Source organism: Pleurodeles waltl, chromosome 5 (assembly GCF_031143425.1).
Source record: "Pleurodeles waltl isolate 20211129_DDA chromosome 5, aPleWal1.hap1.20221129, whole genome shotgun sequence".
Taxonomy (NCBI): Eukaryota; Metazoa; Chordata; class Amphibia; order Caudata; family Salamandridae; genus Pleurodeles; species Pleurodeles waltl.
This window is the reverse complement of record NC_090444.1, coordinates 1,489,023,830-1,489,051,734: the sequence shown is the minus strand read 5'-3', so window position 1 is coordinate 1,489,051,734 and position 27,905 is coordinate 1,489,023,830. Positions and strand designations below refer to the sequence as shown.

Sequence of the window (27,905 nt, the reverse complement as noted above, 5' to 3'; positions counted from 1 at the left end):
TGTCTAATTTTGGTGTTTAGTGTATATATTGTGTATAATACTTACCTCCAGAAGGAGTATTGTCTTTAAGATATTTTTGGTACTCTGTCACCCAAATAAATACCTTTATTTTTGGTAACACTGAGTATTGTCTTTACTTGTGTATAAGTACTGTGTAACTATAAGTGGTATTGCATGAACTTTGCATGTCTCCTAGTTCAGCCTATGCTGCTTTGCTATAGCTACCTCTGTCAGCCTAAGCTGCTAGAACACTACTTCATTTCAGTAATAAGGGATAACTGGACCTGGTATAAGGTGTAAGTACCCAAGGTACCCACTACAAACCCGGCCAGCCTCCTACAGATCTCTTAAGTCTCACCTGGAGATTTCAGCGGGTGAAATCCGGTCCAAAAGGAGGAATTAAAAGGTGTTACTGATATCCCAGAAATTCTTAATTTGTGAGTGGATCTTCAGGGTCTATCTCATAATTTGATGCATTTTCCCCTGGAGTTACAGGTTTCCCTGGTATTGGTAACCATGTGAGTGGGGAAAATGTGACCCATTTATCGGGCCCCTCATAATGATGGCCTAGCACTCAAACAATAAAGATAGACAAATAGATAGATAGACAAACAGACAGACCAGCAGGTAGATAGGTAGATAGATAGATAGATAGATAGATAGATAGATAGATAGATAGATAGATAGATAGATAGATAGATAGATAGATAGATAGATAGACAGATAGATAGACAGATAGATAGATAGATAGATAGATAGATAGATAGATAGATAGATAGATAGATAGATAGATAGATAGATAGATAGATAGATAGATAGATAGATAGATAGATAGATAGATAGATAGATAGAACTTTGTGAAGTGCATACCTCTATTAATGGCAGCAAAAGCAGGGTTAATTTTTTTATTTTGTGTACATTTTGGCAGCATGTACTGCAGACAAAAATATCCAAAACAAATTCAGACTACACACTGAAATTCACCAGAATCATAATCAATATTTTATAGTGAATGATACTGTGTCTGATTATGTGCATTACATCACTTCTGTCAATTGCGACAAATGTGTCACAGTGAAACCATCGGCACAGGGCCTAGACACCAGGCGCAAGAAGTTTTAGCTCACGCCTTAAGACTGTATGCTACTTTGTTTTTGGGATAATTAATTCTATTTTGATTATCTTTCCTTACCTCAATGCCCAAGTCCCCATCTCGCCCATGACGCCCAGGGTCTCCAACTATTCCCTGATGGAGAATGACAAGCACAGCTAATGAGAATGCAGAACACACAATCTTATCATTTGTTTCACAAGTCCATTTATTTGCACTGTACCTGAGGACCTTCTGTCCCTGGCTTCCCCTTTGGACCTGGAACACCCTACATAGGAAAACGTGAACAAACAGTCACAAGAAATAGATTAATTTTTGATTGGCACACTCATTTGGACTTATAAATTAATATGAAGCAAAGCTAAATCTCATGAGAGTTGTTGCAAGCTGAAGCACCTAGGTTCACCATTTCCTCTACTTGCGGTACTGCCTTTAAAGTAAAGACTTATATTTTGGTCTGTTCATCTAAATAGAAGGCTCCTTAGTCTTTGTAAAATGCCAGCAGTGAGATGTGTTTTATTTATTCATTTACAGAACAATTAAAATTGCATGGAAACACTAGTGCTGGTTTTATGCTAATCTTTCAATAATGTCTGTGCGTTCATATCAACAGATACTGTAACACAGACAGCAGCGGCCCGTCCGCTATGGCAGACAAGCGTTGCCCCCCCACCACCCCCCCCGCCAGCAGCAGCAGCTGCAACTTGAAAAATAAAAATGATAATAAACAGTGTTTATTATTGTTTTTATTTTTCATGGGGTGGGGCCATGGGTGATGACAGGGATGGAGGGGGAGTGGTGTGCACTCCCCTCATTGCGCAGGTGTGTTTGGCTGGCTGTCTTAGGATGGCAAAACACACATGCGCACTGAGCTCTCTCCAACCCTGCACTGTGTTGCTGGGTTGGAGGAAGCAGGCACAGGCTCCCAGACTGCCTGGGAGCGCATAGCCAGGGCGCTCAGGTCAATCCTAACGCTGCTCTCCTGCAGCCAGCTGGGAGCCTGTGTCTACAGTTAGTAGAGGCAGAAGAGCGAAGCAGCAGTGGCAATGCGACGGGTCAGGTAAGTTTTATTTTTTTATTTTTTTTATTTGTAATGTTGTCTTTGTTTTGTGACCACCCCACCCCACCCCACCGATTTCCCCCAACAGGAACCACCCCTGAACACAGAGTCAAGAATGTTTCTCCTTTTTAGGGACTGTGGGCCGTATTTATACTCCGTTTGCGCCGAATTTGCGTCGTTTTTTTCGACGCAAATTCGACGCTAAACTAACGCCAACTAACGCCATATTTATACTATGGCGTTAGAGGCGTATAGCGCCAAAGTTCCCGGAATGTGCGTCATTTTTTAGCGTGAACCCCTTCCTTGCGTTAATGATATGCAAGGGAGGCGTTCCCGTCTAAAAAATGACTCCCAGGCCTTTACGTGGTATTTATACTCCCGGGCAAAAGAGACGCCCGGGAGTGGGCGTGGCTAAAAACGGCGCATTTGCGCCGCTTTTTAACGCCTGGGTCAGGCATGGCGTTAAGGGACAAGTGGGCTCAAAATGAGCCCAGAGTGCCCTCCCCTGCCCCCAGGGACCCCCCCTGCCACCCTTGCCCACCCCAGGAGGACACCCAAGGCTGGAGGGACCCACCCCAGGGACATTCAGGTAAGTATTTTTTTATTTTTTTTTAATAATTTTTTTTGGCATAGGGGGGCCTGATTTGTGCCCCCCTACATGCCACTATGCCCAATGACCATGCCCAGGGGACAGAAGTCCCCTGGGCATGGCCATTGGGCAAGGGGGCATGACTCCTATCTTTACAATGATAGGAGTCATGTTGATGGGGGATGGGCGTCGAAAATAAATGGCGCAAGTCGGGTTACGACGATTTTTTCGACGTAACCTGACTTGCCCCATTTTAAGACGCCCATGCGCCATTTTCCCCCTACGCCGGCGCTGCCTGGTGTACGTGGTTTTTCTCGCGCACACCAGGCAGCGCCGGTCTGCTTGCGCCGGCTAACGCCATTCAATAAATACGGCGCCCGCATGGCGCTTCAGAATGGCGTTAGCCGGCGCAAAACTTTTTGACGCTAAACTGCGTTAGCGCAGTTTAGCGTCAAAAAGTATAAATATGGGCCTGTATGTCTTATTCTCCAGTTTACAATTTCAGCCCTTATTATGGGGCTGGATAAATTGTGATTCCTGCACAAATACGTTTGCACAGGAATTGCAATGATATGTGTTGGGATGTTTATTTTAACCAGTAATTACCAGGTGCGAGAAGAGATCACACCAGTAAATAAACTTCTGCAAGTAAAACCTGCTAGACTGTGCAAAGGGAAATATGCCTAGCAAATACTGAGAAATGCAGATTTTTAGTGCAGTAAACACCAAAATAAGCATGCACCCCACAGTCTGAGGGAAACAATTTAAAGGGTGATAATTATCGAACCTTTCCACGATCTGAATCAAACCTATGGCCCCAACAGGAAATGCAATTATAGATTCAAGTCACAAAACTGGCAGCTTACTGGAAGTCCTTTAAGGCCTGGCAATCCAAGTTCACCTGGATCTCCAACTATTCCCTGAGAGAAACACAAGACAATCAATTACATTATGAAACATGTATCATCATCCGTATGAAGTAAACTATGAGAATCAAATGCATCAAGAAAAACATATCATGGATTCATACTAATAAATAAAGTGGATTTTAGGTACATGACAAAACGTACTGCCCACTATCAGCCCCCTTTTCCTGGGGACATTCTTTGACTGGCCTGATATGATTAAAAAATAAGGCTCGGAAACACGCTTTGAATAATAGTCTATTTACTTGACCCAACTACAAATAAATCTAAGTACAATTTTATTTATGGAAAGAATTGCGAGGGGGGTGTAGTTCTAATGAATGTACTGCTCAAGCGCAAAGGGCCAGTTTAACAGTTCTAGTAGTGCAGTAAAGAACCAGTATGATGAGAAGACTAACCAGCATAGTGCTGTGCCACGACCACTGCATCAGCAAAAAAAGCTGCGGCACAGCATTATGCTGGTTAGTCTTCTCATCATACTGGTTATTTACTGCACTACTGGAACTGTCAAATAGGCCCTGATGAAGTGATTTTTAGCATATCACAGTATTGGCTGATTTATGCTTGAAAAATACGTTTATTAGAGATACATTTTCTGTATGTTCCTCACAATTCATTCTGTTTACGAAACGTTGATACTGTGTTCCTGTGGTGGCAAGTAGGAACATCACGAGAGAGTACTTGTTGTTGATCACTTGAATGTGCCCCAGTTGTGATGTTATAAATCTAACTAAACCTCCCAAAAGGTAAACCAGTCAAGAGTTGTGGAAAACGCCACATTCGATAAGTTAACTAATTGATGTGATTAGTTAAGGAGTGTCGACGTTAAAAGGGATGGAAACATTCTAGACTGTTCCAAGGTCACCTCATATAGGGACATTCACTACAAGCCCCCCGAAAATACTGAGACAATGTTTCCTATACATCCTCGTGTATACAATCCTTCAAGCCATATACGAGAAACGCGGCCTTATTTCTTGGAAGGACAATGGAAATCCAATAAATGAGTATAAGGAAATGGAAAAGTACAACTCAAGACCATGGAAAAACATCTTCCACTTTGACGGGAATGTAAAATTGTGCCCAACAGTTTAAGAAAATAAAACCTTTCCCGGGAGTGACAATGAGATAGAGAAAGAAAAATGCCAAGTGCCCTGAGTACAGTTGAATCTCTCACACTTTCTGTCATAATGGCTAAAATATAGCGCTTTATGACAGAGACACCTTCTGCTACCAAACAGAGTAATCAGAGGTACACATACAAGACTTCCAATGGAATAATATCGTGGGAAAATATTCTTGGAAGAAGCTTTGAAACAAAAAGCTTGGTTAGGCAAACTGAAAGAAACTGAACTGGCAACATTTCCGGCAGCCATTTCCGTCCTTTGTCATTGGATTTCCACATAGACGGCCTCATTACGACCTTGGCGGAGGGGATTACTATGTCCCAAACGTGACGGATATCCCACCCACCATATTACAAGTTCCATTATATCCTATGGAACTTGTAAAACGGTGGACTGGATATCCGTCACTATTGGGACAGAGTAATCTCCTCCGCCAAGGTCGTAATCAGGTCCAATATCATAATATGGTAACAATAATCCCTTTCATTCAATGCTGTTTCCCCCCTTTTTACATTCCCTCTGGGCATCTTTTGGTAGTTGATATTTTATGAAGTCGCTTGCCCTACCTATATGCTGGAACTGAATAATATTATGTGACAGGACCCATTTATCAGTATGCTTATATATGTATACAACATTAACTGGTATTAGTATGTTAATTTTGGCATGGTATTAAACATATAAATATACTTTTTCATATTCCAGAAAGTTATGGTCTGAAAATATGATGGCAAGTAATGTTCTGCAGATAGTCACAAACTTACCCTGATTCCATCTCTTCCAGGTGAGCCTTCAGCACCAGCGAAGCCCTCGCCGCCCTGCAAGGAAGAGGTATGGAGTTAGAGTGTTTCTTTCTGTTGCCTCCATAATATATTTAACACGATGTAAAGAAACTTTGGCTTGCTATCAATGTGATTTAATTACTGATACTAAACCCGTAGGACCACAATTGGTATCGTTTTTCTCAAAATACAACATTCTCTGAGTGCAGGGGTCCTGCCTAAGTGCCTCAGTGGAAGGGTCACAGAGTTTTGGTGACTGCCAAATCTCCATATAGCAGAATGCTATTGATTGATTCACTATGAAGGGCCATAAATATCATACAAATTGCCCCACAGCACAATTTTAGTTAGGCCCCGGCACTGTGGTATTACAGAAGGGGCAGCAGTTGTTTGTGCAGCCCTCTTCTGTAATACGGCTCATGCCAGCACACACTATATGACAGTCCTATAAGAAAGGAATGTACCATAATTTGAATGGTGCCAATGAGGCAACCCTTTGCTTCTGCCACATTACAATAGCTGATCTGAATGTTATTAATGCGCAGTTACCAATGCAACGAAGGGTTCACATTGGCTGTGGGAACAGCACGTTTTTTGTGTCTGAATTACTCTTCCTGTATGTTTTTCGTGCACCTAGTTAAGGCTGCTATGCTGGACAAATAGGGAGAGTGCACCGGATATCTAGTTCAGCCTCATTAAACTAAGCTGACATAGTTATTTAGGTAGGGGAAGCAGCAATTGATTTTGGCACATCATTAAGGAAAGTGCTCGGAAACAAGTGTGAAGCATTGGGAAAGTGTTGAAAATGTTAAAAAAACACAATGAAACTGAGTAGTACGTATAGACTGTATTAAACAACATTATATGATGTTTGGAACAACTAGCAGGACTCTGAATTTAATATATTGTTATTTAATATATTGTTACCATGAAGACGAAGAGCTTTTCCACAGGCAGAAAGAGCTGCAGACTAACCACTATGGCAAGATGATGGAAGTTTATTTTGAGTAATGATGTCACAGTACAAAGAGTGTATATTTTGAAGATTGCATCATCCTCCACCTTGCCTTATAAATCACTGATCTTTAAAAAAAATTAGTTTTAAAAATGTTGTAAAAAATTAATATTTTTAAAATGTATTTTTTTAAATACGAAAAATGTTTTACTTTAAATAAATGGTGTTTGTTTGATGTTTTTAAAAATGAATTCATAGGAGCCTCTGTACATCACTAGAAACCCATTTTATACAATAAATGTACATGTACAAAGTAGCTGGACAAATTATTCCTGGTAGAATTATAAAAGTAAAGGTAAACAAGTAAAGTTTCCAATTAGGTCTTGGCTAAAAACGAATTTACTTCCACTGTGGTCATAAACTGTCCATTATTGCCATGACATTTTTAAATGTCATGAAATAAAATCAGTTAATAACACTGAACATAGTGTAAAAATGATTGTACGGATTGCAGAACTGTGGTTTCATATGATTCTCCGTGCCATTGTAAAGGGCAGATGTAATGGTCACCCAAAAAACAAACAGCAAGAGTGCATTTGGAATGCAGTGAACTTCATAAACAAACCAGTAAATGGCTTTTGGAGGCCTTACCTTTACTCCAGCAAATCCCATTATCCCTTCAAATCCTTGCTCTCCCTCATCTCCCTGAAATAATAAAAATAATGCGTTACATGTAATGTTGCGCATGTAAACATTTTTAAAAACATAGGGCCTGAAGTACTAATCCTGGTTTGTAATCCACTATTAGCATGGGGGCTGGTTTGCAAGTAGAGATGCAATTTGAGATGTCACCTATGTACCAATAGTTCGTATCCAAAATTCCAATAGAATAGATGGCCATAAAATATTGCATGTCTCTATAAGTGACATGTTGCTAATGGCCACGAAAGCACAGATGGCGGCAGAGCCGCATCCCAGCTTTCATATTCCTAAACAAGACAGTTGTTTTTCTATTTTCAGGTGTCCTGTGTTCTTCAAAGGGACAGGTGCCGCATTTACAAAAATAAATATTTTCTATTTGGCAACACATCAGGTTAGCATTTAGTTGGCCCATGGACCATATCTCCAATCTCCAAGGCCACCTCCCATGATTCCGAAAGGGGTGACTATTCTACTGGAACATTTTCCTCTTTGCAAATCAGACTGCACCTCAACTCTGGTGCCCGTGTCTGATAAATGATTTGTGACTACAACTACAACCACAAACCGGTGAGATGCCCCATTGTGAGCCGCAATTAGGAGATGCACACTCACGCCCCCTCCAAATTGTGATTCATCAAAGGTTCCAAAAGGGGTTTTGTACGTCACAAGACACTGATTTGCATTTGCACCTGCAAGCCATGTGATATTGTGAATCTCAGAGTTTGCATCCACAAAACAGTGTTGTACACCAGGCCCATCTTTTTACAGGTAGTTTTTTTGTTTGGGAGCTTCGGTGTCTGTATTCATTTGGACGCAGTGAATGAGAAAACAGAGAACAGACACCGACATCAGTTGCATTTCACAGTTATATAATTGGTATAAAAAAAGAGCATGTGCAGTCAGGTTTATGTCCTGTCACTGACACGTTACACAGTGATGAAATAGTATTTAACGATTCTGCGCTAGATAGCTGCCGATAACAAAAACAAGCCATTGGCTATCTGAGCAAAAGCAGCTCCGTGCAATAGAACAATCTTGTTAAAATAAGGAATATTCTAACATGTAAACTAAAACAGTGTGATTAAATTAAACATTCAAATTAGACGCCCACCAAAGCAATATGAAAAAATACCTTTTCTCCTTCTGGACCAATGTCTCCTCTCTCTCCTGGTGATCCCCGGACACCCTTGGTGGAAAAAAAATGGGCATACATATAAATTCACACAACTCCTTTACTCTGTCGCATTGTAATCTATCATCTAACAGGCCGTGTTTGTGAAAGTGATCTAGAAATCACGTGTTTTACATTGCCAACCATTTAGAGATGCAAAACCCAGCATACGTCTGTGTTCTGCATAAAACCAACATTACTCAGGCTCAACTAGCTGATCAAAAAGCAATGATTGTGAAAGGTAAAAGGTTGAATTCATATTGTGGCTGATTACTACTGGACATTAAAGCCCATATTATGAAAAATGGTGCACAACTGCGCTAATGCTGTTGTACGTTAAAAAAAATTACGCGAGCTAACATCATTCCCTAACGCCATTCGTGCACTACATTTATAAAATGACGCACATTGGTGCTAAGGGATGGCTAACGTCTCAAAAAAAAGACGCCAGCCAGTGAGGGATGGTTTTAGGGGTAATGACGCTAGGGGGTCCAATATGACGTTAGGCTGATTAGCGGCAAAACATCTAAGCTTCAGCCTAGCATCATTTTTTGACGCAAAAGCAGACAAATAATAACTCTTGTCTAACTATAAAGAGGAGTCATTACCACTAGTCCAGTGCCCACCACAAGGGACCAGTGTTCCCTGGGCAAGCCCTACATACCCAGTAGCAGGCAGTGGGCCCCATGTAAGGGGCCCCCAATGGCATGCCACACACATACACTTACCTACAACTTGCTTGGGATGGGCTTCCTCCTCCTGTAGTGTCCCTGTGGTGTGGGTGGTGGTGATGTTGGGGGTTGGGGTGGGCATCTTGGTGCCCATTCCATGGTGTTTCCCCATGGAAATGGGTCTACCTGCACATTAACGCCTGGTCTGACCAGGCATTAAATAATGGCGCTAAGCGGGCTTAACACCATTATCTAGGTCCACCTCCCACTTGCGCGTCGTTTCAGTGTCAGGTGTTAAATATGGCGCTAGGGGGCTAGCATCATTTTTAGGAAGGGAAAGCCTACCTCGCATCTCATTGATGCAATGTGGGCTGGCGCTTCCTAGAAACGGGGCGTACTCCAATATTTTGACACTTGAGGGGTCTAGCGTCAAAATATAAATATGGAGTTAAGTTAGCACTGCTTTAGCGTGAAAAAAAATTATGCTAAGGTGGCGCAAACATTTCATAAATATGGACCACAATGCACACAGCCTTGACAGTTAAAGGCTACTGCTGGGCAAGATCACGAAACCCAGTGTAACCACTCGAGCATAACTCTGTTCATTTAAAGAGGTCAGCAACCAAGGTATAAATAGACATGTCAGTTGTGGCACTAAAATGTACATTTTCTGCAGAGCGATTAATGCACATTTGTGATTGCTCTCTTACTAGTTATCTCTTTTTTCCTTACAGAGAAAGCATTGTTCTCATTAGAACACACTTGCCTTTCCTTACGTTGTGGAATTTTGGGCAGTTTTCTACACCGTTACTGAGTCAAAACATGCTAACCTTCTTACAGGATTTTGAAACAGGCATAGATTTAGACGTACATTGAGTATCTTTAAATGCATTGTGAACACTTGAAAATACTGACAAAATTAAAACCTAGTGGTAAATCATCATATTGACAATGCTGCCCCATCACAATCCTAGGTGAACATGCATTGCCCACCACAATCCACAACTACACATAATCCTGCATGATGCACATTTTTAAAATACTGAGCGCAAACTACCTGATCCTGATGTGAACTTATATGCACAAAACATTAAAGAATTGGCAAAGGCATCTCCGTTCTTCCAATTCTTTCCCCCAAAAAATTCCAGGGTGCTTTTTGACACACCATCATTTGTGAGAGAAGAAACCAAATATATTATTAGAGTTCAGAGAACCTAGAATATTCTGAACAATTGGAAATCTTTATCATTTATCTCCTGCGGTTAAACGTCTAGCAATTACTCAACATAATAACTTTGTAGAAAATATTATTTTCCGAGAACGATTTGATTGTAGCTTCAGACTTAGAATCTTTTGGTATAAAGCAGCATCATGGAAGACTCACAGGCAAATACTATATGTAATTTTCCTACTCAATTCATCAGTACATTTAACACAAGAGAATGCCATGACTATCTAATAGTTCACTTATTTCTGTCATATTACAGCATGTCAAAATACAATCTTTACCCTTCAATATGATTTTTTCTTCCTCTCGTTTGACCCAGTGCCCCCACCATTTCTTTTCCTTCACTATCCAATTTTGCTAAAGTCAAAATATTGACATATTTTTATCTTCAGTTTGATGTCACTATCAAGCAATATCATACTGTGAATTATTGTATCCAAGGCTTTATTCGCAGATCATTAAAAGGTAAATTGAACCCAATCAGGAGTAAGTTGTTTATTCTTGATCCAAGCTAACTACTAAATATTAAATTGCTAATTTATCTAAAGATTTTAATTCATAATTTTTATAGTGATATTTAATGCAAGTCAGAAACTCATACCTCGTGCCTTTTCTAAAATTGCCTATGTGCAGCATGCCCTCCCATACATTTGTCGATAAAATAAACTAGTAGTAGTATGTTCAGTCATGTATTCAAAGCTCACTTTCCAAATGCCACATATGATAGTTTGTCTACAACATTTCTTTTATATATGGACAGAGAAATAGGGTATCAGTGTAAGTGTGAGGGCCTGATTCTGAACTCAGCAGATGGGTTACGCTGTCACAGCAGCGACAGATATCCTGTCTGCCGAAATCTAAATCCCATTATATCCTATGAAATGTGGATTCGGTATATGAGATATCCATCACCGTTGTGACCAAGTAACCCGGCCGCCGAGTTCTAAATTAGTCCCATAGTATTAAAAATATTCAAACAAAAAATGATTAAATATGATAGCAGGATTGGGGAATGGCATTGTGAACATTTGGGATACTAAAAATGGATAAAGCAGCTTGGATATGCGAACACAAGCAGATCAACTATAAAGGAATTATGGATGATGAACTTTCCTTATTGATAACATTTAAAGACATGTTTCATATTCAATGTGTAAGTTCACATTAAATGGCATTTTAAACAAAGACTAGCCTTTAACTTTTGCCAGATGGATCCCACATTACATTCTAATGATTCTCTGTAGTTACTGCTAGTGCCCGCATGTGTAAATGCAAAAACTTGTTGAATGAATAAGAAGTGTACTTTCAAATGTCCCATACACAACGTGCATAACTAGTCATTACCTGGGATCTACTTCCTCCAAATGCCTACATACTCCTTCCCTAGACACCTGACTCCAAAAAAGTAATCACAACACCTGGACTAATCAGCGGAGGTTCATATCCCTGCAGTAATCCATACAAGAAGATCCGCTCCAACATGTTTTGTCACTCATTCTAATATTTTACTTTGATTAGGCTCATGTGTAATACAAACATAATTTTTCTTCTAATTGACACTCTATTTTTAATAAAGCTTGACTTTGTAAATGACAACCTTATTACTTACCTTGAAGCCAACTGCTCCTGGTAAACCCTTTAGCCCTTGGTCCCCAAAATCACCCTGAAAAAAAACAAATAATTGTAAGTAGCATCATCTTAGAGATTTAAAAAAATTACATTAAATGCCTTCCACTTCAATTTTTGATGTGTCAATGAATGAAGAATCTTCGGAGATAAAAACAACTCTCTCAAGTGTAGTCAGTTTTTCTGACAGCACTTGAGAGTACGTATTATCAGGACAACCAAAGAGAATAGCTTGTGTTATTTCCCTTGTATATCACTGGAAGCCTTACACCTCTGTGGTGAAGTATAAGTCATTCACAGGGAGGTGCCTGCAGAAAACTTATTCCATGACCCTTGACCTTTGGTCTTGACACATATAAAGGTATGTCACATACACCTCCCCCACCACCACCACAAAACATAGCTACGTTTTATCCTAGTTAATAAGTGACTATCCAAGTAAAAAAATATACCATTCTCTCTCAAGGTTAATAAATACCTATATAACATTTGGCAAGCTAGAGAGAAAGAGCTAGAAGGAGGAAGAGACAGAGAAAAAAGAGAGCGAGAGAGAGAAAGGGAGGGGAAACAATACATAATGGGAAACTGTGTTAATTGGTCTGGGGTTCTGGGGACATCATAAGCCATGAGCTGATTAATTTCCGAATACCTCCACAACCCCAAGATGGCAATATATAACCCATTACACAGTAGTAATTCCTTGGCTACAACATTTACCACATTTACATCATTTGTTACATAATTTTCAAAATGTGCAGAATTCACAAAAATAAACTTTCTAGCTCAAATGGACGAAGACAATACAGTCAGAGAATGTGCTGTATATTGAAAATATTGTTCTCATAGTTACAAGAAATATATTACATTATTTAGATATGCTTGTGGCAATCGCAAAGTTCTGCAGCGTGGTTTGGTGGTGTCATCATGTCAATGAAACCTGTATTTCACAGGAACTGTGAAATATTTCACAATTGCACTTTCCACTGAAAAGGCATTTTTGATTTACCTTCAGCTTTTGACACGCTGGAAGGATTTGCACCAAATTTGACAGTCACTTGGCATACTCAAACTAGGTATGGCATGCTAATTTTCATGCAGATCTGTGCCGGGTGAAAAAGGGTAAGGGGAAATAGAAAACAGATGTTTTTTCCCATTTTACAATTTTGCTTGTGCCTAGCCCAAGTTTTTGAATGAGTTTACGCTAACCTGGGCATGAACCTCAAACTTTATTCAGAAACTTTGCTTTGTTGGTTTTGTATTTTCCTCCAACAAATTGTTCTCTGGGTGTAATGTTTTCTCTACAGTTCGGGAGGCATTCTGACACCACCCAAATCAAAATGAGTGCCAAAGCCTTTAGAGTCAATACATTGTCACTGTGCTGCACTTGTGGAAGATCCGGAGCATTTACACTGCATCCATCACTTAATTTGTTATAGATATTGGAACAGCAAAGAGAAATCGGAATACGGCTTACTTTGCTGTGTAAACTTAGAAAACAACGATGGACAGGTCCAAGATCCTTCCTGATACACATTAATGGTGATTGAGGAGCAGTTCAGAATAAGCAGATGTCCTTGGCAAGACAGAGGACAACTGTTTCATGTGGATCTGAGACCTTTGCTTAAGGGAAGGTGGAATCAGCTGCAGGAGGTCATTTCTACTTCTCCCGGTCCCATTTACCCATATTGCTCACAACATCAAATGGAAGATAAGTGAAGCAGGATTTGAAGGTTCGCCTTAGTTTTGTATTAGATGGTCAAATGTATACTGCTTGAGAAGTATTTTCATACAAAACAAAAACGTGAAATATGTTTGCTATTTTAAGCCAAGGACGATAGAATGAGTAGCACTGCTTTACTGTTCTCCATGTCTCATAAGCCTTATTTAGTATTTCCCTGGAGCTTGACGGCACAAGGATCGGCATTCTCTCTCTTCACAACCGACTTGCCAGGACACCTCAGAAACTTTCGGGGTGATAAATAACTCTCAAGTTTACATCTCGGATACAAGGTGAATTGAAGCGACTGCAAGTACAGTTGAGCTCCACTTGATGGCGCCCGTTGATCAAGCCTGACGATAGTACAATTATTGTTTTCCATTCATACGAATATAACAGAGGCCGTATTATCTTGCTGGCTTGCAGACTCTTACAACGCTAGGGAAACATTGTTAGATTTCAATATTAGCTGGGGCAGTTCATTGCTGTTTTTTCTATCTTAATATTCCCGTTCTCCATAAGACGTTTCCTTCTTCGGTGGTGTTGTATAGTTTGCTCACTCTTCACTTAAATACAGTTTCTATGATTTGGAGGATTACTGGCACTGCGTGGCAGGTGCAGGCAGCAGTAGAAATTCGAGAAGAGCAAGAAGGAGGTGTTGTGGGTTTGTTCTAACAGCATCAGGTTCAAGGTGTGGAACCTGTAGTCATGAGAGTTCGGAGTCGGATGATAACGAGGAGAGGCGAAGTAGTGCTTAATTTGTAAATAAAAACGTGCCGGTGCCTAAAGCTCTCCTCTGAAACACGAGGCTGCTGCAATTAAATGTGCGAGCTTTTGTAATCCATTTACAGCCACTCCCTGCCCCTTTAGCTCACTCTTGAAGCTTTCTGCTTTTTCCCTTAGTGTCACTTTTTTGTTTTTCTCTTCCTCTTACTCTCCCATAGGTGTCTTTCACTCCCAGTAAATGCTTGCGACTGAAAAATAAGTGCCGGCCCTAAAAAATAAGTGTGAATGCCCAGCTCCAGAAACCACCTGCTCCAATTAAGCTCTGGAAGTAACAGGTGAGCAGTGAGAGCAGAAGCTCACAGAGGAAGTATCATTATATCCTTCAGGCAATACGAAGAATAAAGCACACGCCAAAAGTTTGCAATTGATATTACCAGATATAGGATCTTTCAGAGGAAACAGGGGAAGAACGAAACTGTAACTAAAGAAGTTAGCTTTAGATTGCAAATTTGGGATCTTACAAGATGACCTAATTAGGGACCAGCTAGCAAAGCATGCAAATAATCCTGGCATGTAGGAGTGCATATAGGTCAATGGGGATTCTAAATTAAATTATGTGTTAGCAATAGTTCGCAAGGCAGAGTTAGAGAGTAGGTGTGCAGGTGTGTTAAAACTCGAGGTGAAGGAGAATGACGTTATGTGCAAGATCCAAAATAAAAACAGGACAACCAGGGACCCTGTTAAAGGCACAAAAGCCAGAGAGTTAAACAGATGGTATAGATGATATAGCAAAGAACATTTGGCTTTTAGCAAAAAGTGTCCGGCTGCTAAACAAAAATGCAGCAGTTGTGGATTCATAGGATATTTCGCAAAAGTTTGCAGGAGGAACAAATCTGTTACATTTACAAGATAATACCCATGGACTGTGGAATAGTTATACGGACCCAGGTATGTCTTTTTACAGCTCATGCAACTTGGTATTTCGAGCTGCACTGCATTTACATTCGGTTAAATATCACAAACAAGATATGTTGTGTGTAACTCAGGTGTACTTCATTTCACTAGTGCATTTCAATATGCTATTTTGTCCCTTTACTTGGTCTGCATGCTTTTGATTACTTGATTACTATTTTCAGTTGTGATGTACTTTGTGCTGTTATTATGGTGTTGTTCTTTATCATAAAATAACTACTCTGGCTATAAATCCCATTATTTTGCAAGTATAAAATATTTGTTTTATTATGCCTCTATACATCCTTCACACCACATCCATTCAGCTAAGCAGAGAGTTAAGGAGGCTTTGGGCCAACCTTCTATTTCAGATCAATTACCAAGTGTCCAACTTAGTTAGGAACACCTGTATTTTAGTATGGGCCCTACAACTACAAGGATTGCCATTTGCATTAATATTTTCAAAGTAGTGATCGTTCCAAATCATCATGTTATGAGTTGCTTTATGGTGGAACACACGAGTTCTGTATATAGCCATACGTGTAACAATGGGAGTTACCATCATAGAGTGGACTATAGGTTTGACCTGGGCATTATGGTGCATTAAGTGTGTCATTGAACTAAGATTTTGTTTTGCAAGTTAATTGCAGATTAAATTGAAAACATGCCTACATTTCTGGATTGGAATACTTTTGAAAGCATGTTCCATTACTATGCCACAAAGCAGCCTCAGGTCCTACAGAGAGACGTGTTATTGTGACCACCTCATCCGCCTTTGCACAGTGTGACAAGAGCACAAGGGAAGCTACATGCACTGAATCAGGGGAAGACTCAGCATGTGCCTATGAGGTCCTAAATCTGCAGCTACCATTAAAAAGAAGCTCAGTAATGGTGTTTCTGGTCTTGTTTCCGATCTAAAATTAAGTGCTATGGATTTGATATTAGCACAGCTGGAGTATTTAGAGAAAACCCGCTCTACTGCTCTTGTTGTATCTCAGAGAACCTGGCAGTATTCAATGAACAACACAATGAAAGATGCTGAGTATGTTCTGAAATAAGTGAGTTCCTTCGAATCTTCATTATTGTGGGAGAGCAGCAAAGATGACTTAGTTCACTGTGTCTGAGGTCTGACAGTAGTATGTGGACCAGGCACTGATTTCAGCTGTGATTTCTCTAGGGATGTGGGGGTGGAGAGGCCTGGAACAATGGAGGTTAGTTTTTGCAGGCCCAAGAACGACGCTGGCACCTCTGTTACTTTCTGCAGCCCACCCAGGGTTTGCTGAAAAGGGCAGGGGTCACAGGGCGAGTGAGTTTGATATCAGGGAGACAGGAAGACGAGGAAGTTTTAGATTCCCAGTCTGGTCCTGTACACTAAATATGTATGTACGTATAAACGGTAGAAGTAAAATCCAAAACACGGCTTCTCAAATAAGTTACAGTGAAACCTGAAGATTGTGAATTTGAATTGAAAAAAACAGCAATCTTGAGTAATCGGTCCATCCCTCTGAAAGAGGTGCCATTCACTTTTGTCTGTCTTCCTCATCAAGGTCCTCTTTATGAGGATGAATCCTATCCAAACGTTTTGGCTCCATTTGAAAAACTCATAACTGCCATAGTGACAACATGATGGAACCATAACCCTAACCACTGTTGTGTCCATTCCCTTTTGGAGATGGTCACTTTTTTACACAGGCTGCTTGATGGAAAACAAGTATTTATTTATGGTTTTCCTTGGGAGCTCTACATAGGAAAAGCAAGCTGGGAGACAGACCAGGTTCCCCCTGGGGGCCTGTAACTTGTCATTAGCTGGTGCAGGGCACTTATTACGTAGTGGGGACTCCTGCGCTTAGCTTTCCTTGTTGCTGTGGGTGAAGGCTCTGTCCTTCCTCCCCTATGGTTGTGCGGGGTTCAGATGGAGATTTTTGCATGGATGTTAGCTTGAATGTGCCATGCCATTGGGAGGGCCTGACATTCACCTGGCAATAGCTGGGAGCTGTACATGTACTGCCCTGCACAGTGAATTTGGGGCCAATTTTCTAGTATGACGTGCACGTTTGGTGGTCTTAATCCTTCAACATGCCCAGATGTTTTAATTGCAATATCTTGTGGGTCATCTATATGTGTATTTGCTGAGGAGGGACTACTAGTTTATTTATTCTGGTCTTTGACTCTCGATCTTGGGACAGGGGTTAAGGGTCACTCTACTGTTGCAGCTGTGCTCTGTTTTGTTTAAAATGTTGTGTATCCTTTGGTGTGACAATTGTTTTTTCAGCTATACTGTGTTTCTATAGCTGTGTGTGTTTCCCTTTATGGGGACCTGTTCTTCCATTGTTCATTGGGGGAGCAATGGGATTCCCTCTGTGTTTCCTCTTGAGGGTTTTTGTTCCTTTGTCAGCTATGTAAGCTGCTATTCTGCTTGGATGCTCTAGAGCTATATCTGCATTGCACTGTCTGTTCTGAGATCTTCATGGTGTATTTGTAGGAACCTTGCTTGGGTCTTAGTTCTGCTGCAGGACAACGTTGCCTTTTGTCTTGTAATGGAGCTGTTACATAGTTTCAGTACTGGGGTCTTCACTCTGGATACTGGTGGATCATAGGTTCACGCTTTAGTGGCTGTATCAAGGTTTCACCAATTATTATCCCTCTTTGGCAGTGGCGGCCTTGTGGTTCAATAACAAGTAAGCTGGCATTGTGCTTCCCACATTAGCCCTTGTTGTGTGAGTGTTTTTCACTTCACAAGGATGGCAGTGTCAGCATTGTGATCCAGTAAGCTGGGTCTATGCATCCGCTTAATAGCCTTCACTGTGTGCAATGTTCTCCATTGCACAAATTTGATTAATGGCTCATTCAGCCTTTCGTCCTTCTGACTCCAAGTTGCCTTCCATTTGTTTCAATGTTTCCATTTGTTTGTAATGTTTGTACTGTTGTCTGTGAGTATTGTGTTCGGGTCTGGTTTATCCAGCCATGGTCTCTTGAAGAAGCGTTGGAGTTTCCTCTTTCTCTATGCATGTAGTGGGGTCTCGTGTCTCTCTGTTACCTGGTTAATTGTGATTTGATTTATTTCTGTATGGGGTGCTCTCTTGTGTCTGGCTTTGCTGTCACCGTTAACACCTGTGCTTGAGTGTGAGTCCCACCAAAGGGAGCTTTTTGTCAGCTACTATGGGGCTGAACACTGCGTGCATTTGTTTCTTTGACCGCTTGGTGGATGATGCCATGAGTGTGTAGTTTCTTACTGACAGCTAAGAGATGTTTGTTGTACCTTCCAGGGCTCAAGTTTAAATTGGGCAAAGCCTGCTCACATTTCTTTCTTTCTGAGGTGAGGGGCTGGGGCTCATTGCTGTCTCCTGGCAGTGCACATTTGTCGCAAATGCATGGTTTGCTTTTCTCCCAGGTTGGATTTTGTTTCCTTGCTGTCTGCTGCATTCCCACTGCTGTGCTTGTGGCTCAGTTCTTGCATTTACATTTGTTTTTTGGTTCTATCCATTGGTGCCGGCCGCTTGGTCTTGGTTCTTGATTTGTTTGGACATCTTCATGTCCTTTTCTGAGTCAGTGCATTTCTAATGGTGTCATGCGCTCCCTGTGATGTTGGGGACTTTTTCAGGTGTTTTCCTTGGTCCCTTGTTGCTTTCTAGTGTCCATTCATCCTGTGTCTGAATATTGGGCCTGTGTGTGGGCTTTGTATGCTTCTTAAGACTTCCCTTTTTACCAGTTACCTCTCCAGTAGGAGTTTGGCTGACTTGGGTTTGTCTCTGCACTTTGTCCAAAGTTTAGCACCTACAAATGTTTCTTTTCACCTTCCAACTTCCGATGGCAGATGGACTGGATATTTGTTGGTCTCTTTACCATTCTGGGGTCTCATGCCCTACATGCATTGTCATGGTAGTGTTTCAGGATCCTGTTTCTGGTTGTTCCTGTAGATGCAAGACACTGCTCAGTCTGGTGTTTGGTACTTTCTATGCTCTGTTGGTGGTCACGTTGCTATTCATTGCACATGAATTATGCAGCAACAGTAAGCTACGTGCTACCATCTTCTTCTGTTAGTAGTGGACAAGTGTCACTTCCAGCATGGAGCTGCTATCTTGGTCTCCTTGAGCATGTTGGCAGGTAGGATAGTGTAGGCGTTCAGGGTCCTGAATATTTTCTGCTTCGCTTTTGATTCTCCTCATATCTTTGCTTTTCTGTGGTGTGTCTTAACACTGTAGGAGCATTGTATTCAGAGGCTTGCTACGTTCTCCTCGAGTCAAGAAAGTAATGATCTCATTAATTAATAGTCATAATTAGTTCATGTTCAATTGTTTCTCATCACAGTCCTTCAACTCACCACATTGCACCCACATTTTTCTTGCATTTCTGATTTGATACTGTGCAGGTGGGACAGGGGATTGGCTCCCTTATAAATCCATGGGGGATGGAATAAAAATATTTTATTCTAAATATTCAATGGAAAGAACTTGTTGACCTAATGAAGATCACTGCTAAGTGAAAGGACTGGTCTCTACCACTCAGGGCATTCAACAACGTGATAAATCCATTGAACTTTCTAGTAGCTTACGGCTTAACTACTTTAATCTTGAAACATCATCAGCCCAACCCCTTTCTGTTGAGCATTCATGCAACGAATGACAGCTTTCAAGTGGTCCCATGCCTTGTGTCACACGTTCAGCCATGCAACAATGGCAGCCCAGAGCATACACCAGGACAGCTGATGCACTTCACCCATAGGGCCAGATGTACAAAACTATTTTGCAGTTGCAAACTGGCTGATTCACAGAATCAGCCCATTTTCAAATACAAAAAAGCATTTTGGTCTGTATATATCTCAAATTGTGGTTAGGTAACACGTTACCAAACCGTAGTTTAGAATTGCAAACACATACCAATTTGGTATTTGGAAGGGACCTACTTAGGGCACACCTTTCAAATACCGAACCTGAATGGGATGTATTAATGTTTTGCAACCAAATTCTGGTTGCAAAGCATTAATATTTTACTGACACGTCAGAGGAGATGGTAACCCACTCGCAAATGGGAAGGGCTCTCCATGGGTCCCCTTTCCCTTTGAGAATATTAAAATAAATATTTTTTCAGAGCAGGCAGCAGTGCAAGGATCACTGCCTGCTCTCAAGAAATGAAACTTAAACTTTTCATTTTCTATTTTGAAATGCATCACATTTTACTTTAAGGACATGGGCTACATTTAGAAAATGAAAATGAAAAAAGGTTGCTTTCTTGAAAAGCAATAACAGACATGGTGGAGTGCTGGCCCCAGCAGGCCACATCCCTGTGATAGCCATCATTCCTATTGGGTTGCAAACTGCAATCTACCTCAATAATATTCATGAGGTAGATTGATTTGCGACCACTAGGAATCGCTATTTAATAGTTATAGGAATTCTTGCATAGGAAATTAAATTTCCTATTTTTTGTACACTCAGTCCATAGATCCCATTATTACATAACTATCATCCACGTGCAGCCCATCTTCTTACACATGATTTCCATACTTATGACTAGTTGTATACATATGTTTGCTGCATATCCATGAACATTTTGCATAAAAAGTGCCCTGTACTTACCCGTTCACCATATAATCCTCTCATTCCTTTTTCACCCTTAATGCCATTTTCACCCTAAAAGATAAGAAGCCCTACAATTAGTGGAGCAAAATTAAATCGAAATCGTAGTATTTCGCCTTTTTTTCAAAGGATGCTCACCTTTGGCCCTGAATTACCAATGTTGCCATAGGTTCCTGGATCTCCACGCTTCCCCTGTTCAGGCGAAAGAAAGACTTTGTATTGGAAGATAAGTAAATTTAACATATATCTTAGGCCCACAGAACAAAAAATAAGGAAAAAGTCAATTTTCACAATTTAAACATAGCCTGCATTTGGGTTACTAAAATGAATGTCACAGTTACTAGCAGCATCCTCTATTTGTTCTTGTACAAATCTCATGAAACATATAATATGAATATTGTGAGGTTTATTTAATAATATATTTCTTTATACTGCACTATTGCATCACTGTCATGTCAATGTAATGTACATGACAGGCAGGACTTTAAGTGGGCTCAGTCTTGCCAGTGCTTCGCAGAGGCAGAAAATAACTCAGATCTTGAAATGAGTCCCTGCCCGGCCCTCCATGTCTGTCCAAGACCACAGCAAAAATGGAGGGACCGTAAGTGAAAATAAGGACACTTACCTTAAAGTTTGAGCAAAAGAAGAAAGAAAGATGTCAAGGAGCCCTCTCAGTAACTACTCACCTGCTGGCCAACAATTACCACCTTTTCTGAATGTTATTTTGGGCCATTATATATCTTGATACTGTTAAAGAGCGCGTGGCCGGTGTATTGTACACGGAGGAGGAGGGCAAAGGTCTAAGCACACATGTCCTAGGCATCGCACGCCCTCAATGTTTAAACTTAAAATTTGGTGGTGCTGAACTTTTATCTTCAGAGAAAGAGGGAAAATAATGTGTCTTGAGTTCACAATATATGGAATGGTTTGTAAGTTTTGCTGAATCATTTTACTAATAATGGCCAACCATATAGTTATTTATTTATTAACTTTATCTAGTTTAACTTTATAAACTATAAAGTTATATATATATATTATAAATATATATATATTATATATATATATATATTTTTATTTTTATTTTATTTATTTATTTAAACTATAAAGTTTAAATAACTTTATATAGTTATTTATATGATATAGTTACCACAGCATAAAGTTATTTGTTATTTGGCGCATAGCAACAGCAGCTAAAAGCCAATGCAATGGTTCTCATTTTATCGCCCTTAAAAGAGTCAAAGCAGGAGTAAGTTTTGTATTGTCTTAAGCATGTGCCATCTGCTGTACCTGTAGGTCTTCACGTCGTGTGCTGTCTTACTAACACTGACACCTGTGACTCTCCGGTTACACCTGAATCTCTGCAACCATCCACTGAGCAACCTTCTGGGTTCAGACTTGGAACTTGGAGATTACACGCAATGCAGTGCAGCATGCAGGTATGCAATATACTAAGATTAGAAGATGGCACATACTGAATACATAGCATTTATAATGAGTGTCTTAGCCCACTCAGCTACATTAGCAGATGATGCACATGACCAGCAGGTTTAGTCATTAAGATACCGCAGAATATTGGGTTTGGTTCCTACTGGGGAAATCCGTAGGCAGCATGAAGGATACAGATTTTAATCTTGTTGAAGCCAGCATCAAATCAAGTCCAGTGTAAATTGCAAATCAAGTCCAGTGTAATCTGTCATATAATAAAAATCGCAGAAGGCGCGTGGATGGAAACAATGGTAGTCTAACTGTAACCGTAGTCTCAGAATATAACGACCCACAGTGGAGGAATTGCTTTAAGGCCTTTATAAATCCCTGTTATGAGTATAGTAGGGTTGAATTGAGTGACGTGCCTAGGAATTAAGCCCCGCGCACAGCCATTTGATTTTATCCTGGAACTTGGGAGGCTATAATAAACATTTAAAACAAGAGCGGTATAAACAAGAGTTTGAAGAGTATGATGCAATGTGTTTCCAGGAAACGTGGCTGTGCGATGAACCGGAACCAGTAGATGGTTTCATGAGGCTTTTTAGGGGAGCTATTCGGCAAGCGTTAGGACACCCATCAGGGGGACTAATAACTCTAGCCTCTACCAGAATAGCGAATAAGTTCACAGAAAAAAAAACTAAATGTCGTTGGCTATTGGCAGGCCAGGTAGATCTCTACGATGTAATAGTAGGTGCTAAACAGCTTTTGATACTCAATGTTTATATACAACCAGGGAACGTGTTCGATTACAATATACAGTGAGAGCTGTTTGAGGAAGATCTGGAACTAATATACACTGGTAATGCTGGTTATTTGACTTTAATGCTGGGAGATTTTAATCATAAACTCGATCCTAACAGCAGTGACAATTTATATAAGGAGCTACTGGTAGCAGCACAAATCACTAGAAGTGTCTTTCCTGATGTAGAATGTTCCGCCCGAGATTTGTTCTTAACAAGAACATTAGGATCTTTAGGCATGTTTTGCCTAAATGGGTGAATGAAGAAAGATCGTCCGGCTAAAAAGGTTCTTTTCGAATAGGTAATCAGGAATGCCCTATATGCTTTTGTAAACACCTGGTTCTTTGGAGAAGTGCAAAACATTGAGGTTGGGCATACAGAGAGCAGTGATCATTGGGGGCTCCAATTAACAATACGTTCGGCCGATAAAACCCAAAAAGAAAGAGAAAAGGCATTGATAGCACTAGTTGAGTATCCCCATAGGATAACAACCCGACTAACAGATAGCAGTCTAGAAGTACCTAATAATTTGATAGTAAACTATCCCATTCTTAATATGGAAGAAGATCCAAAAGATATATTTAAAGGCTATAATCAGGGCATTGCGTTAATGGTAAATTGCCTAAAAATTAAATTAAAAATACCGCAAGAGGGAAAGAGGAAGGGAGAACCATATAAGATTAATAATAGTAAAATATGTTTAATCGGGAATGTACGTGTAGAAAGCAAATGATGTGAAGATTAAAAAGGGATTATAAGAAAAGACCCTCCGTTGTTATAGAAGAGAAATATGTCAAGCAAAACAGGATTATAAAACACTGATAAAACAGAGGAAAAGAGAATATGTTAATAAAAATTGGGATACAATGATGTAAGTGATAAAAACACGGAATATTAGGGGTTTTTGGCAGTTGGTAAGGGAGTGGAAAAGGCTAGGAACTATGCGGTGTTTTATCGGAGAAGAAGACTGGTATAAATATTTGTCTTCTATATATAAAGGTACCGATGATGAAGAAGGTTATGGTATTCCTAGGAAGCTCGGTGAGAACACAAGATTAGCTTTTGTCCCACAGAAAATAAAAGAAACTATTGCAGCATTGAAAGTAACTAAAGCAGAAGGCCCAGACAATCTCCCAGCAATAATAATAAAAAAAGATATTGATTGGTGGACAAAATTCTTCTATGCTACGTTTTGTAAAATCCTTGATTATGGCAGTTTTCCAGAGAATTGGAAGGGTGCCATGATAAGACCGATTTACAAAAAGGAGGATCCAACTCAACCAAAAAATTATCGGCTGATAAGTTTATTAGACGTAGTTGAAAAGGTATTCACAAAGCTATTGCTGGGGTTAATCAAAGAATGGGCAGATGATAAACATTTGATGCCAGTAGAGCAGGGTGGTTTCAAAGAAGGGCATTTGACAATCTACCACTGCTTTAGTCTGTGGGCCTTCGCAAAAAAATCTGTTGAAATGCAAGGAAGCATATTTGGCTGTTTCGTTGATTTTCATGCTGCATTTGATTTGGTAGACAGGAAACTGCTATGGGATATGCAAAAACAGTTAGGGATTGATTTGGACATAATATTTCTTCTTCAGGGCCTGCATTCACAAAATTGGGCCCAAGTAATCTTAGATATGAGTGGCTCACTTTAAAAAAGGATCCCCATAAAGAATGGTCTCCGTCAAGGTTGTGTGTTGTCCCCAATATCATTCTCATTATTCCTGTCAGATCTGCCAGGGTTGTTATGGAAGGTTAATGGTCTAAGCCCAAAAATGGATGGTGTGCATGTTTCCTGCCTATGATATGCTGACGATTTAGTGATAATGGATATGACAGAGTTAGGGCTACTTAGGAAATTAGAGGTGTTTTATGCCTACTGTCAAAGGAAACAAATGGTAGTAAATATTGAGAAAACAAAAATAATGTCTATAGGGAAAGAGAAAAGCGCATTCAATTACATTCTGTGGGGAGAAAAAATAGAGAAGGTAAAAGAGTATAAATATTTGGGCATATGGTTCGACTCACATTTAAGATGGAAAGCTCATACTGAAGCCCTAAAAAAGAAAGCCTTATCTTCAGTCTGGGGATTAAAACAATTCAATAGTAAATATGGAGGTCCTTCTCTCCAGCCGGTTATCTCTGCCTTTAATGCTATGGTACGCCCAGAATTTCAATATGGGGTGGGAGTTTTAACTTTCTCTGGGAAACTAAATTGGGAAACAGAAGAGAGTATCTGTGTAAAGCGCATGCTCTCGCTGCCCCCCTCGAGTATGCTACAAGCTATAAGAACAGAATGTCAAATGACGGCGTGGACTTTTCTGGGCCTACAAGCTGCACTGAAGTTCTGGTTAAGTATAACAGATTAAGGGATCTGTAAGATCGCGAGACAGTGTAAAAAAGAAAAAACAATAAGTGAGTTACATTGGGCATTACAAGTGAGAGGACGGTTAAAAAAGATCTGTGTCCTCTTAGGTTTACCCGGTAACCGATGGTGTGGTGCGCACATTTTGAAACTTAATCTAAGAATAATAGTGAAGGAAAGAGCAAGAGAATTAGACCTGAAGTACTTAGAAAGTAAAATATCAACTCAGGCTATGGTAATTAGATGGAGGAATCCGGAAAATCTTCCGTATATAGAGGCTCTACCTAATCCAGGATTAAGAAATTTAGTGTTACAGTTACGAATTGGGCTGAACCCAGGCTATATGGATCCCAAAGTAAAAGCATTTCTTAACGATAGCCAGGGCCTATGTACATGTGGCTTACAACAGAAATATACCATGCAACACTTACTTTTGGATTCTCAATGGTTCTTAGGAGTACACAAGAAGTTTTTAAAACTTATTTTTATGGAATATAATATTACTAATCGGGACCAAGCGCTTAGGTTACTTATTGATATGAGATTTTTAAATGTAACCTGTGCACTGGGCCCATTTTTAAATGACTTAAGAAAGGAAATAGCCAGACTTACAGGGGTTTATATATGGTAGAAAATAATGTGGAATGTAGATTTTTAAATATTATAATTGATTATTATTATATTACATTGGATGATGGTATTTTAGAAAATGTTGCCACGTTAGGAGAAGGCAAGAAATAAAATTTAGAGCACTTTATATTGAAAATAGCACTTTATGAGAAAGTAAGGAATGGAGCCCATTCAGAACTGTTTATGGGATACATTGGCCTGGCATGTTGCACTTTATGAAACTGTAAGAACTTGAATTATGCAGGAAGTAAAAGGAAAGAAGAGCCCTAAAGCTTATTATTGATTATCCTAAAATTGCATTGGTTGATTGTACTCTAGACAATCTTGCCACGCTGTAACGAGGCATGAAATAAAAGGCGGAGCACTCTATATTGGAAATTGCACTTTATGAGATCGTAAGGACTAGAGTCTAATCAGAACTGTATGTGGGATAATCTAGTTGGCATGTTGCACTTCAAGAAGTTGTAAGAACTTGAATTTTAATCTAATGAATCATGTAACTAGAGTTGGTTAACAAGAATTAGTATGATCTAAGAACTTTGTATGTTAATGTAATATGTATTAGAATAGTTTTAAATGAACTTGTATATTTTATTGTTTTTATACTTTTAAGGCTTATGCCAAATAAAATAATTTTTTAACTGATTGATTGAAGCCAGCATAGCTTTTCATCCTAATGATGACCTTTCTGCAGTGTTCTGCAAAGTTCACCACCCCTCCCTCCTGATAATCCTGAAGGATCGGATTCAAATCTGTGGAGCAATTCTGAATTAGTTTGAATCAGACCTGAGCAATGAATCTCAACAAATAAAACAACAGCCCCCTAACACTCTGACAAGGAGTTCCACAAGGTTCCATTCTCACCCCAACACTTTTCAATCAGATACATGGAACACCTCGGCTCGCTCCTGACACAATAAAAAAATATTGTTGTGCATATATGCAGAGGACAACTTGAAAGTCTCCTGCCCTGAAGACATTGAGAGGCTGGTCAGTACTCCTGATGATCTGAAATTCTAAATGGCTCAACATCATCTCAAACCTAACACCCTTAAAATGTATTTTCTTCTAATCTCTCATCCAACACTCCATTTCAAACCTGAAGAACACCAATAAACCTAATAGACTGCAAACACTCCATTTTAGATTACACCAAACCTTTAGGTTTTTTCATCCACAAATTCTGAAGCCTGCATCTCTCAATGCTGCTTTAACAAATGGAGCTTTCTATCATACAAGACTCCTGCAATGAATGAAGTCTCTCATCTCTTAGAACATTTCAATACTGTAGTGCGACCACTAATGCTATGCAAATAGATTACAGCAACTCCTTGCTGACTGGCAATCCCAAAATCCACCTGGCCCTGCTAAGAGCTGCCTCAATTTGGCAGCAAAACTAGTTTGTGGTACCAAACTATTAGATCATACCTCACCAATACTGATCTCTCTAAAATGGCTGCTCATAAAAGCTCCATGCCTGTTCAAATCAGCCTGTATAATGCACACAGTCACTCACAGAAAGGCAGTAAGCTATTTTTTATAGAAATTTCTCATATCACAAGATTCCAAACTGCTCTGAAATACAGATTCTCTTCCTCTGAGAAGCGCCCACACCACAACAAAGCCATCACTGTAAAATAACCCTTCTCAGGGATTGTCCTGAAAATCTACCTTCCATCCAGCCATAAATACCAACCCTCTTACAATAGTTTTGAAAAAGAACTAACAATAGCACTCATTGAAAGAACTTCAAAACTGATAATGATA

General features: G+C 39.9%; 1 protein-coding gene across 1 annotated transcript in view; it reads right to left on the bottom strand.

Annotated features, from left to right (window-relative positions):
- COL21A1 (collagen type XXI alpha 1 chain) overlaps nucleotides 1–27,905 on the bottom strand; it is a 190,627-nt gene that overhangs the window by 91,891 nt on the left and 70,831 nt on the right. The window contains exons 8-16 of the mRNA XM_069235782.1: nucleotides 21,057–21,110; nucleotides 20,919–20,972; nucleotides 11,932–11,985; nucleotides 8,385–8,438; nucleotides 7,202–7,255; nucleotides 5,578–5,631; nucleotides 3,627–3,680; nucleotides 1,335–1,379; nucleotides 1,193–1,246 (exon numbers count right to left, since the gene is read on the bottom strand). Coding sequence (XP_069091883.1) covers nucleotides 1,193–1,246; nucleotides 1,335–1,379; nucleotides 3,627–3,680; nucleotides 5,578–5,631; nucleotides 7,202–7,255; nucleotides 8,385–8,438; nucleotides 11,932–11,985; nucleotides 20,919–20,972; nucleotides 21,057–21,110 — 477 coding nt within the window. The remainder of the gene's footprint in view (nucleotides 1–1,192; nucleotides 1,247–1,334; nucleotides 1,380–3,626; nucleotides 3,681–5,577; nucleotides 5,632–7,201; nucleotides 7,256–8,384; nucleotides 8,439–11,931; nucleotides 11,986–20,918; nucleotides 20,973–21,056; nucleotides 21,111–27,905) is intronic.